The sequence below is a fragment of the Amphiura filiformis genome, chromosome 17, assembly GCF_039555335.1.
Source record: "Amphiura filiformis chromosome 17, Afil_fr2py, whole genome shotgun sequence".
Taxonomy (NCBI): domain Eukaryota; kingdom Metazoa; phylum Echinodermata; class Ophiuroidea; order Amphilepidida; family Amphiuridae; genus Amphiura; species Amphiura filiformis.
In genome coordinates this window covers 27059594-27073779 of record NC_092644.1, presented here as the reverse complement: position 1 = coordinate 27073779, position 14186 = coordinate 27059594, and the positions used below count along the sequence as shown (strand labels likewise).

The window sequence follows — 14186 nt, the reverse complement described above, 5'->3', positions numbered from 1 at the left end:
AATGTTTTTGATAGAGAATAAACATCTTTAAAGTAATGGTAAAATGAAAATAACAACAAATAATGTTTCTTCTCCTGAAACAAGACCAATGGCAATAACACTTTGGGTGCTCTATTTTATTGCAGAGCCAATGAGGTTAAGAAAATGGCAGTTGTTCCAAATCTACCTTACACAGAGTGGGCTGACATTCAAATTTTAGGTATCTCTTGGACAAACATTAAAATTGGGTATCGCTATAAAATGTGCCATAAAAACAAAACAGTAAATGCTAAATCCTTGATTTTTTCACACAAGGTCACAAATGGATATATCATTTATACAGTGTTTAAAAACCTAAAAGATTCAAATCGGTTCTTAAATCAAAATGGATTCTTTTCTGTATTGCACTTTTTTTGACTCACCCTGTAGAATGTGATATTTGAATTCTTCTACACACTCGCTATGAAATGAACAATGCACACATTTTGCCATACGTTTTGTTGATTTGAAAAATTCAAAAATCTGTGAATAGAGGAATCGTTTTTCACCCTCCTTGAGTTGTTTCATTTGCAAAAACATTTTGTTCAATGTCAATGTTAAGGTTGTTTTAATTCTTGGATATTTCCTTCAGCTTTAAGTAAAGTATATTATTGTTTTGAATATTTTTTGTTTGCAGTGACTTGTTTTTCTTTATGGGTAGTCGTGTGGGCGTCATGGTAATGTGCACTATTTTACGTATATTGAGTCGCACAGTAGTAGTAATGTATTGTTATCAATATTTTGTTGTTTACAGTGACTGGTTTTCCTTTATGGGTAGCCGAATGGGTGTCTGGTTAGTGTGTACATACTAATGTACTATTGTAAGTAGAACATAAATGGAGCTCTATTTTTAAACCATAATGTACGACTGCCTTCAAATTCAAATTTTTATTCTTTACCCAAAATTTTGATATAGTTGTAAACTCTCAGGAAAGGGTTCTGTCCATTTTAATCTCACTTAATGAAGTAAAGTGAAAGATACTCCACTGGCAATTTTGGCCTTGTAACTGAACGTGGAGTTCTATGTCAGAATTTTTTTTGATTTACAACAAATTTGGCTGATTTCAGTTAGGTGTAATTTGAGACATACACAAACACTACAAATATAGCAAAATCAGGTTTGAAAAACATTCACCAATTTTATACTACGATATTCCATATTTTGGCGCTAACAGTTTTCTGAAATTTGTCATGACTATGACTGTATCTTTTAGGCCCCCTATAGTGCCCTGGCAACTTGATGCTTATTTTGCTGCAACCTCAAACACTGGTAAAATACCTCAAATAAGGGTAAGAATACCCCAAATATGGGTAAAAATGCAATAAACATACAGGTTAAAATACAAAAACACGGGTAAAAATACAAATCGAATCTGAGGGATTAATAACCGAAATAAAAACGGCTCATGCAAGTAAAATAATGTCTTATCGGAAAATTATATATTCTTTGGTACAATATATATCTATATAAAGATAAGATAATAAAGACAATATGACATACCTGTGGAAAGGGTGCGCTATGATCCCGGGTTTAATGCTGTGAGAGGCCCTGGTTAAAACTATCGGTCTGAGCTGGTCCGAGGTGACGTCATAAGCCATTTTCCTGAGGGCGCCAGCCCGAAGGAAAATAGTACTCATGCGGCGAGCGGCATGATAAACAGAAACGGCAAAACTGTTCATTCGTATGGCAACTTGCTATACGCTCGGACCGTGTGAACAACAAGGACCACATCGTCCACACCAGGTAAATAATTATTGTGTACAGGCAGTGCTGCGCGAGAATCTACAATCCCCGGAAAAATGTGTTCGAACACCCACTGTAATTCCCATGTTCATCTTAGTATAGTGCGCACGCTATATGAGTCAATGGAAAGTTTGATTTTTGATTGTTAAGATATGTTGGTTAAATACCGATTTGGTACATCGGAAACGGTTAAAAACTGAAGCCAAAAGTTTAGTAAGCATCATATTGTAGCTTTGGGTAATGTCCATAAAAATGTTTCAAGATGTGGTTATTGCTTACTCAGGATAACTATTTTGGTTGTGTTTGAGCTCCCTGACATACTTTGGGACTTCAAAACAAAATGAAACATGTTTTATATGAGAAGAAAACATCAAAGCGTTCAGCAGACACACAAATGTTAGTGAAATTTGCCAGATTTTGACTAGATCACGTTTAAGGGTAATTCATAATTACGTCCTATTTTAAGCAAAGGATGCATCTTAACGTGGAAATAAGATGAACAGTTTGTTAATAACCTTGAATATGATTACAAAATACAAAAAAACTGTGCGTAAGACCAGAGAAGATGAGAAAAGAGGAGATCGCTCGAACATATAATCCGATTACCCACAGTTAACCTCTATTCACTTTTCTTTGTTTGGGGTACTTAAAACACCACTTGAAATTTCCTTTGTGGTAATCTGTTCATCCGCCACACGCTCGTCTGATTTGGTAGTTCTCTCTAGTGGAGAAAATATTACACACACGGAAGTACATCGTTAAAGTCCCAATTTTGCAGTCAAATCATGCTTTTTTTCTTTAAAAAAAAAATACTAACTAGGGTGACCATGATTTTTAAACGAGTGAGAAAGCATTATATATATCGCAACTCGCATTAAAAAAATCAAAAAATTGTTAAGTTATGGAAAGTCAAGCATAATTAATTTTCCAGTCAAATTAATATAAGGTCAAAGGAAAAGAAATTTAAATGGTAACTATTTGAATATTTGCGGCAGTTTACGGAAACTTAAAACCAGTGTAATCAGTAATTCAAACTCGTGTCAGTTTCTCCATGTACTCCCGTTTTGTGTCCAAACGTGTCCAAAAATGCTATTTTGGATCCAAAATGCGGGTCTTTTTCACAGGGATCTCGGGTCAAACTTAGCAGCCAGTCATGCTAAACAATACAGAAATTGTATTTCGCGGTCAACTGACGTAACAAATTGATATCCGGGCATGCGTCGTTTAGAGCTAGACAGTCGTGACCGGTCGTGACTCGCAAAGCTACTTATCGTATTAGTTGATCAATCGGATTAGATCATTGTTTCCATCAATAGGCGGATGCACACATTATTTATTTGGCTTCATTATTAACTAAATGCAAACTATAGATGGCGCTATTTATCCTAAATCATATTTCTTTATTTGCAAGGGGTAGGTGATTAATACTGCCATTAAAACAGCTGGAATAGGTGAAACAAGCAACAAGGAAATTTTATAAACATATTTTATCAAACAATAAAAGGAATTATCTGCATTAAAAGCTTGAAAGCGTAATTTCCAGTTACTAAATAGCGCCACCAATTTTGTCATTAAATGATACATTCTATATCCGAAAAAGCTTTTTAAAATGCTATAAAAGTGAATAATTCTGTAAAAAAAGGGGCAATTAAAGTTGAGAATGACTCAAAAACATCTGTATCTAAAATTTGGAAGTGCATGATGTTTTGTTTGAAAAACTAATAAATTATCCCATCAAACAACCGTGAATCAGCGATCAGTTTGTAATCCATGGTGGCGGCCATATTGATACCCGATGTATTTTATTACGCTGTAACGGTACCCCGATTTTGAAACCAGCGAAATCCGTGCCACGAGCCTCGTCCCTCGTGAACTTTGGTGAGTTCAGATTCAACATTCGTTCAAAAGAAAACGCGACAATTTTTACCCATAAAACTACAGAAGAACATAAAAAAATGTATTTTAAGTAATATTTATGATCAACAATGTCTTTTGAGAACGAAAAGTAAAAACAGCACTAAAAACCAAAAATCACTGTGGGGGTCGCGAATGCCATAGCAACACACGCTCGCCGCGGGTCTGTGTGAAGGGTTACACTACCGCTTGTGGCAGAAAGAATTCGCAAGCAGCTATTATGGCGGCTTCCATGAATCGCAGAAACGAAGGATTAAAAGTGCTTTTTCTTTGTTAGGAATATTCCGAAATTCATATAGAACGTGGTATGTTTAATTTAGGGGTATATAACTATATTAGCCATTGATTAGTTTATGGTACAGATTTCCTTTAAGTAATACGCGCTAAACACAGCACTAAACTGAAACAATACTCCGCGTTCAAATAGGAGATTGCCTGTGATAAATATTTGTACGTAATTAAAAAATTTATTTTGAGAATTCTTTTATCAAAATTCGTCGTCTGTATTCCATAGTGGCGTATAGTGGGGCGCCGCGAATAAACAACTTTTCGAGAAAATCGGGTTTGAAGAAATGCCAGTTTTAAATCGAGTTGTGTAAATCAGACATTCATTATATTTTGTAAATGATGTGAAATTTCTGTAGTAAACTAAATAGATTTTATTGTTATATATTTTTCAAAAGAAATAAATACATACTATTGCTGGCAAACTGAAAATAAAAAGCACAAAACTATACGTCACTATTGAAAACAAACAAAACGCAATACCCTAACCTAACGTTAACCTTACGCCACCTCGGTCGCCGTGTAATCCCTATGGCGTTACTTTTCGTCGTTTGTATTCCATAGTGGCGTATAGGTCCGATACGTGTACGCCACTATGACATACAATGTTTCTCATTTTTGCCGATATTTCTTAATTATAAAATGTGTATACAAAGTGGCGTATGGTCGATCCGCCACTATGGAATACAAAAAATGTCACTTTGTAACTATACGCCGCATTGAATTAATTAATTACTAATTAATTAGCTAATTATGACTAATGAGACTTAGAAAAAATGAAAGAGAACATCATTAAAAACATTTGTGCCAATTTTCAAAAAAATGACCAAAAATCACTATACGCCACTATGGAATACAGTCGACGAATTATGACTTGGAATGTTGAATTTAGACATTGAAGTGGTTAGGTACGAAGGTGTATCTCGAAATGAAAGATCTCGAGATGAAACGGCCCTCCCCGTTAGCGGGCCAGTTAGGGCCTGATCGGAGGACAAGAATCTGGTTGACGTCATCGAAAGCATGTACATGCAAACCAAAATGCTTGGTTAACCCTATGTTACCCAAAAGCCACAAAAGGCTACAGCAGCAATCCACTGCCGTCCATGTGTCTAGCACCCGAGGGGTCGGGGTTCAAACACGCGCCCGAGAAAATTAAAATTCTATCCATCTTCTTCCTTCCTTCTATCTTTCCTTCTCCTTCGCCCCAAAAAGCCTCCGTGAAGTTAGGGTAAGGGTTAATGGCAACATCACCAACGGTGGCGGATTCGGGAATTTGGGACGTTTTTGATGCCACCTTTTTGAGGGGAGGGGGAATCATGTACCCCCTGAGAATTTGAAACTTGGGCAAAATAAAGACTTAAAGGAGGATTTCGTAATCCTAGCATCCTCTTTTATGACATTTTTCATTACATATCCACGAAAAAGCCTATTCCCAAAATTTCAGTTGATTCCGATTTTGTGTTTGCGAGTTATGCATGATTATGTGTATTGCACTGCTCCATAGACAATGTGTTGTAATTTCGTTCTGGTGCACCAGAACGAAATTCAAATTTCACGATATCTTTGCAAAACGAATTAATCTGCAAGAAATATTTTGTACATAAACATTATGTAGCCAGAGGTTTCCAGTGATATAAAAAGTCCAACTTTTTTTGAGAAAAGTGGGGGGATGAGGCTGTGGATCACGAAATGCCCCTTTAATTGAAGTCATTTCGCCGCCGGATTTTCGGGGACCATTTTTGTTGTTATCAGTAAAACAAAAGTGTACGGGTGTCTAATAAAGAAGCCAAAACGGACATTTCTTTATCCATCATTAACTACAAGTGTATAGGTGTCCAAAACTGACACCTCTTTATCCATACGCAGGGGGTGTCTGAGTATTTGAGAAAAATCAAAATAAACGCCATTTTAAAATCTATTGTACAGTTGTCATCATTACTTAAAACAGTAAGTGTACAGGTGTTCAAAACAGAAGCCAAAACGGACACTTCTTTATCCGTACGCAGAGGGGGGGGTGGCTGAGGGGGGATGCCCTTAGTATTTGGAAAAAAATTCAAAATAAAGAGCCAACTGAAACCATTTGGTGGACCATTTGACACTATTGTTATCTTTACTTAAAACAATAAGTGTACAGGTGTCCAAAACAGAAGCCCAAACAGACAAGTTCTTTATCCATTCGTGGGAGGGGGTACGTCTGAGGAGGTATGAGCCCCTCTGTATGTGGAAAAATTCAAAATAAATGCCCAATTGACCATTTCATTTTGACACTATAGTTGTTATCATTGCTTAAAACAAAAAAAATGTACGGATGTCCAATACAGAAGTCAAAGTGTGCACTTCTTTATACGCGGGGGGAGGGTGTGTGGAGGAAGATGCGCCCCTCAGTATTTAAAAAAAGGCCGAAAAGCCTTGGACCATTTTTACACTACTATTACATGTTGTGAATGTTCAGTGCCCGTCGCAGTTTTTTTCACTATTCTTTTTTCACGGAATTTTTTTTTAACAGGAAAGGGGGCACAGACCGTGTGTGCCCCAGCCTGGATCCGCCACTGGCATGGGAGGTCATAGATCGTTAAATAAGATGTAATTTATATCTTCCATAAAACATAAAACAATTAAAAATGAAAAGCTAAACAAATGGTTCAAATTGTAAAAAAAAAAAAAAAAAATTAGGACCCCGAGGGGGGGGGGGGGGTTGCACGGGCACGGTGTGCATATGTCTGGATCCGCGCCTGTTAACTCATATTATATATGTAAAGAAACAAACTCACAAGAGTGTCACATTTCTTTATTAAGAATAAACAACTTTTCTTATCTTACAAATAATAGACATTTCAATACACCAACAAGATTAATGTCCATAAAATTGCTGAACATAAGAAAGGAAAACTAAGAAGGAAACCTCTTGGACTGAGACACTTTTATTTATATTTAAATGCTCTTTGGATCACGACTACTCCCCATTCCAGAAAAATGCAGCACTAATTTTTTTAATTATCCTGTTTTGCCAGATGAAACATAGCTAAATCCTTTAGTTAGTTCTAACTGGCAATACTTCAATTTTGGGATATAAGGGCCAAAAACATGCGTTTTTAGGACGTTTTTCGTATGCAAGACTAATTTCAAGTCATGCATTTCTAAACTTTTGTCAAAAATAACATAAAATATTAACATTACGAGTTAACGCTTAGCCTTTACTCAAGATTTGATAGCTTTGACTTGTGCCAAGTCTTAGAACTTTGTGACTTCAAATAAAAGAAAACATGCAAAATTGCACGTTTTGGCCCATTTCCCCTCAAATTGCAAAAATAGTTTTAAAAAAAACCTTAAAGACTTTCATCCACTTTTATATATGACCAGTTAGGCTTTCCCTCGTGTCGTTTTCATATTAATAATAGCCCGAGCCCTAGTTCTGTTACAATACTGAATAAGACTCAGTACAGAAGCAATACTATTATTTTTTACAGTACTAAAAAATATAAAAAAATGTAGATATTTATGTAGCGCTTTATGCCGTAAACAGCCTCAAAGCGCTTTACATTTATTCCGCCGTTATTAGAATATGTCGGAACCACGTTTGCTGCCTACAAATGGCGCAGGGTTCATCAGTACAACGACTGTGACTACCCCTAACAGCTTCCCATTGCACCTGGGTGGGGTGAAGCAAGCGAGACAAAGCGCCTTGCCCAAGGGCGCAACACGGTGGCGTAACGGGGACTCGAACCCACGCACGTAAAGCAAGCTCTCAGATTATGAGTCCAAGGCCGTAACCACTGAGCCAAGGCCGTAACCACTGAGCCACCAAGGCCGTAACCACTGAGCCACCGTGCTTACATGCCCGTACTGCATGTAAGTAACTAACAGATGTACAAACCAAAAACTTTCTATTTTCTAAAGACCCACCACCACATCCTTTACTGTAATAATTTCCAAATGTTCCCTCCGTGCGGTCGCAGCAGCCGTACTACCCTTTCAAAAGCAGAAATCTAAAACACCCTCGCCTTCAAACAATACATATCTTATTTCAAGACTTCCCTCCTATAATACTTTTCTTAGAAACAATAGTAAAGCAATGCCTAAACTACCCTCATTGGCCATATCCCTAACCAAAAGTGATGTCTTCCCGACAACTACGAAAAATAATGCAAAAAATTGCCCACTCCGGGGCCCACTCGCAGCCTAACAATTCGTTTCTAACCCATTTCTGGATTACATATTATTAAGGTATTACCATTGGTATCCGACCCCGGTATCCGGCACAATTGATTCAATATATTTCACGCGACCGGTTCTATCTTTTGAGAAATTTATAGACTTTTTTCCATCAAATTTATGTTAATTTTAGTTTTTTCTCATTTTAGCAAAGCCCTCGCCAGAAATCTTTATGGTTACCCGTGTCCACATTAAAATTTAATTGCTGCTACCCACATGACCAAGACCTGTACCGAGATTGTCCAACAGGGCGTTGTGTACAGTATTGAAGCAGAAGAAACCGTATGTGTCGCGTAAACTCGAGATGGACAACCACTTCCTCCGTATAACTTAAAAGGAGCGACACTTATGATTGTACCACTCTCTGGAATGGAGTCCAAGTTGGCAACATGTTCAACACCCGTAATATTATTTGCACCGAGCAGTTGATGAACCGGAAAGTTTGTCGCGGGCCCGTAATCTAACGAAGCCGAGTCCACACCGATGACGTTTATATTTCGGTTTTTCAACAACCAATCAACAATATCCTCGTGCCAACCAGGAAAATGGTACGTAGTGGCATCCGTATAGGTCTGGCTCTCAAATAGAAGCGTCTTGTTAGGATATCTCAGGGACCATCCCGAGTTCATTATAACGACCGCACCGTCAGGAATTTGGTTGTACTTGGTTTCCCAGTCTTGGATATCATCTAAGGTGACTCTGTAGTCGCTGTTTGCTGCGACCTTCGACTGTAAAGATAGTAATATTATATATATAAAGAACAAAAAAGTTTAAAAAATAATGTGAATAATGCTGTAAAATCCGGTGAAATGCAAGAAGAGCTAAAAACGACTAAAGTAATTATTTATCATGTTTATCCGGGATGTTTATATGAATCCAACACTATAGTCTCGTACCCGGATACATGGGTAGCACAAGGGGCATGTATACTGCGAATTCGCCAAAGAAGTAGTGATGTTACATGATTATTGTCTGTCCAAATAACTTAGACACCCAGTTTTTGTTACTTATTTGAAAAAATATCCACTTTTAAAGAAAGTCATGAAAGAAAAGTGTTAACATTCGCTGAGACCTAACGGGATTTTTGTGTTTCCAAAGCATTGAGTGAGAGTTTACCAGAAATTCTATTGAAATTGGTAGGTTTTTCTCAACACTTTAAAAATAATCCGGTAGAAGTTGGGTACCATTATTTTGGAAGGTCTCATTATACAGATTTGTAGGTATGGTGATTTTGGATAGTGAATGGATGAATAGTAAATTAATAATACTCCTCACCAAAAACATTTTATAAAAATGAAAAATATAATTCAGTTCATAAAATGCAGACAGTGTTTCTAATTGGCATATTAGTGTATTAACTATAAGTGATCCCAGCTGTCCCTCAACCAATTACAACAATTCGTTGCGGTATTTGAATCTTCTTCTATGCATGCTTTTGGCTTGGCCCATTATTCTAAGAAAATACAAATTGTATGCCCTATAAATGTTCGGATGTTATTGGTGAGGAGTATAATTCACAATACACTCCAGACGCATAGTAACTTGCCCTATCATTTGTTATAATGCACCAACTGTGACATCTTTTGAGTTATAGAGGTTGTGCATGAAATTATTTATTGGCTCCAAACAAAAGATTTGAACCGGTGTCCTACACCGAAATCATGGCACAGTGCAGTCCATTCAATCAAATATTGTTGAATGCATTTTATTAGACCGCCATTATTGTGAATTAGTAAAAGGATCAAAGAAAAAAAGGGTGGAATCACTGATCAATATGCATGATTACAATGTTCAAACACCCCTTGCTGTAAATAGATTATCCCATCAAAAGTTTCAAGTCATTAGGAATATTCGGCTGGACCCAGATATCTTGCTGTAAATCGGTCAAAATTGAATAAAAGTAGACAAGGAAGAATATTTTTCATCGCTTTTCTAATAATTTCTGTTAGGTCTGACCGTGTTTAGCAACTTTTCTTTCATGACTTTTTGCCAAAGTGAAAACTTTTCGAAATATATCCTAAAAACCAGGTGAATGTATTGCTCAGCACTTGACGTTACACTATTCCTCTGCATTGCACCATACCATAGATTATCGACAGGGATAATAAAAAAAAATAATAAAGGCCTGGAAGTCTATAGAAATTTCACATCATGCTGATCACCCGTACCTGTAGGGTTGGTATCTTTGAAAAGAGCTATCATTTAGAGGTTGTACGTGAAATTATTGATTGGCTCCAATCAAAGGATTTGAACCAGTGTACTACACCGTAATCATGGCGCAGTGCAGTACATTCAATCATATATTGTCATCAATCTGTTGATCGTAGTGCATTTGTTATGTTTGTGAGACGAACTGTCGCCGTAGATTGCAATCATGCTTTTGTTGCATGCATTTGAGTAGTCCGCCATATTTACGGTGGTCATAATCCCGGGGGTCATAATATATGCATATTATGCACAACCTCTCTCCATGATTGCACACATACACATGTGATGAGTGCAACCCAAGGCAGAATAACTGAGTTAAGCTAGTGCCCCATGGCATTACCCCTCCGGTGATCAGACACCGCCGAACCGCACAATCAGAAAACGGGAACCACCAAATAGTTCAAAAGTCCTCATTGGATGGGAATTTACGGGACGGACAGGCTTACATCCCGGGGCTTACATAAAAAGCACACAAAGTAGTCTGGATAGACTGATAGAAATATCCTAAACCGTAAGTATTAGTAGTCTTTTCCAAGTAGTTTGTTTTGTGGTATACACAAGAACACGTTCGAACATTAATTAATTTAATAGATTATGCACCTGCGAGAAAAGTACACGTGTTAATGTACTTGCGATGTTTAGGGACCGTTCACAAACACTTGTTAGGGGAGGGGTCTGATGCAAAAAAAATTCATCGTAAAAATTTTTCACCCCCCCTTTTTGTATCAGGCCCCCTAACACGTGTTTGTGAACGGTCCCTTTGGGGTTTCAAAATTCCAAAATATTTTGATATGTCAATGGTTCGTAATTCTATTTGTCATAATTTGCTTTTGGAATTCCAGCTATTTTTTAGTTGACTGATCTATAGAGGGCTCCAGATTCCCGGCTGTCTTTTGTTACCTAGTTCCTAGGTTGCTACTATTAAGTTACCTTCACATTAATTATGACTCCTGGCCCAATAAGCTTCTCAATCGGGATTTGGTGCACCTGGAGAGCATCTTCGTTGAAATGAGATGGAGCATCTATATGTGTACCCATATGCTCTGGCGTTTGAAAAGAATTGAACTGCAACCTAGAAAAACGACCATTATAAAATAGAATAATATAAAATAATTGTACAGTTGTAAACGCCAATCTGAGAAGATTTCTCTTCCATACATTAGTTTGTGTGTTCGTCTGACTAGTTTTTAGCTTTTTGTCTGAAAATCTCGATATTTGATCCCATCTTCAGTTTGTTTTTCGTATTATTAATCGCATAAAGTCATCGTTTACTGTCTTACATATGGCAAATTCAGAGATATTTTCGTGTGTTTTGGAAATGTTTTGTAGTAGAGACTGTCACGGCAGAGAACACCTAGACAGTTTTTGGCCTAATCCCGGGGTGGCACTTACCACAAATGACCATACGGGTTTGCTCCCCCGGAAAGACCCCCTTTTTGGATTTCGCAGCTCCCTAGTGGACCAAAATACAGCTCCGAAAGACCCTTGATTTTGATAATTTCAGCTCCAAAAGGTATTTTCAGGCGATTTTCAACCAGAAAGCCAAGAAAGACCCTTGATTTTGACCTTTCGCAGCTCCAAAAATCCCCATTTTACTTGTTCGCAGCTCTAAAAGACTTCCTTTTACCGGTACGCTGTCAGCTCCCAAAGAACCACCACCTCAAAATTCCGGGGGAGCATACCCACCAAAATTTTTAAATAAAAAAAACCTTTTAATAACATTAAAATGTCGAGTTATATACAGGTCATGAAAACGTTTTAAAACATTTTGTATGAAAATATACTACAACAATATTTTTATAATGTTTTCAAAATGTCATTATGAACTATTTTTGCAAACATTTTGACCAAATATTTTGTCAACATTTAATAATATTATGTTAAAATATTTGCACCCAGCAAACACAGAAATATTCTTAAAATGTTTTTTTTTTTCAAAACGTTTTAATAACATTTAAATCTCGGGTTATATAAAGGTCATGAAAACGTTTCAAAACGTTTTATATGAAAACACAGTACAACAATATTTTTAAAATGTTTTCAAAATGTTATTGTAAACTATTTTTGCAAATATTTTTGCCAAATATTTTGTCAACACTTTAATAACATTATTGTTAAAATATTTGAACCCATCAAACACAGAAATGTTCTTAAAATGTTTTTTCAAAACGCTTTAATATTATTTAAATGTCGGGTTATATAAAGGTCATGAAAATGTTTTCAAAACTTTATTGGAAAATTTTTTCGCGAAATATTTTTCAACCCCAAAATAACATTCTGTTTAGAATGTTTTGTATCAAGTTTTCACAAATGTTTTTGAAATGCTATTAAAACGTTTTTATACCCTTTATATAACCGGAACCAGACATTTAAGGGAACTGGAGTGAGCGTTTTGAGCATTTCGACAGCATTTTTAAAGTTTACTTCGAGTACTGTTAAATATCAAAAATATCAATTTTTAATGATTTGCCATAAAATGTGTATTACATTGCGAATTTCAAAAAATCAAAATTGTTTGATATCAGAAGGCCATTCTTCGTATTCAGAATGCAATTCGATATGTCTGATGTGCTCTAATGTCCCACAATAAATACTGTCCAAACGTTCATACCCCTTCCCTTAAACGTTTTCTGTAAAACATTTTGTGTTTGCTGGGTAACTAGTAGATTATCAAAAAATGTTTTGAAATGTTATGAAAACGTTTTATACCCTTAATATACCCACCCTTTATGTAACCCGACATTTAAACGTTTTCTGACAACCTTTTATAACCTTTTGCGAATGATGTCGAAAACGTTTTGTGTTTGCTGGGTAGTTCATTGCAGGGATAAGACAGTACACTCTGCGGTTCATCCGAGAAAAAGATATTATTAAGATTCTCCACAGTATGTAGATATGAATGCAATACGCGGTGTAAAAGTAAAACTAGATCCGCCTAAATAAGTTTTAAAGAAGATTCTAAGTTTTCCAAACTGTATAGATATGGTTAATTTCTAAGCCGTGGTGTAAGAGAAAAACTTCGATTTTTCTAGGACGCCCGCCTTAATGGCCTTATCGACCACACAAAGGTAAAAGTTAACCTACCAAACGCCCTCTTCGCTGGATCCTCGGAAAATCGTCGTGAAGTTATAATCGGGATTGCCCGGCCAAGTTACTGCGTCCAGGTCATGAGTGTGACTAAGGTCAACAACGCGGAGGTGCGATGCACGAATCGCCTCAGAAAACAGAATAATGGAGAACATCGTCATAGCTATCACTCTCAACATTTTGTACAGCTTGCTTGTAACGGGCTTGTAATATTTCATGAACTATGCTTTACCGAAGCTGTATAAAGAAAACAAGCAAGAATGAAATATAAATAAATCCGAAGAACATTCACAACAACAACAGCAACAACAACAACTTAAAAATATAGGCCTATGTCTGACTTGTTGACCTTCTTTGACAGTGCAAGTCTATTTTTGTCAATCACCCATATTATATTAACCCTAACGCGGACCATGGTTTTATGCTATCGGCACTCAACTTTAGAATTGACGGGTATGTGCCTACCGGTGTCGCGAAGTAGGGGCCTGTCGGTACGTTAGAAAATGTTGGATGACATCTCCGGCCGTGTGTGGTGAATTGACTACGTAATAATCACACACTTAAAATGCTTTAGGGTATATGCCAACTGCACGTATCCACTCCTTTCGAAAGCCGTATCTTGCTAAACAAATATATTTAGGCCAAGATATCACAATTAAAATTGTATATCTTATCTTCATATTTCATGCAAAAAAATTTAAAAACTTAAAAATCCGAC

The 14186-nt window shown here is 36.7% G+C and overlaps 3 protein-coding genes across 3 annotated transcripts in view; all 3 read right to left on the bottom strand.

The window, feature by feature from the left end:
- Positions 1 to 1541, bottom strand: part of LOC140137553 (isatin hydrolase-like) — a 46983-nt gene extending 45442 nt beyond the window's left edge. The window contains exon 1 of the mRNA XM_072159268.1: positions 1520 to 1541. The gene's annotated coding sequence lies outside the window, so the exon portion shown is untranslated. The remainder of the gene's footprint in view (positions 1 to 1519) is intronic.
- Positions 1 to 14186, bottom strand: part of LOC140137554 (isatin hydrolase-like) — a 50983-nt gene that overhangs the window by 18489 nt on the left and 18308 nt on the right. The gene's annotated exons all lie outside the window — the stretch shown is intronic.
- On the bottom strand, positions 6758 to 13661 carry LOC140138373 (isatin hydrolase-like). Its single transcript, XM_072160280.1, has 3 exons — positions 13466 to 13661; positions 11312 to 11453; positions 6758 to 8901 (listed from the first exon to the last, which is right to left on the bottom strand). Exons 1-3 carry the CDS (start codon positions 13645 to 13647, stop codon positions 8365 to 8367), a joined length of 861 nt encoding a protein of 286 aa, XP_072016381.1. The 5' UTR covers positions 13648 to 13661; the 3' UTR covers positions 6758 to 8364.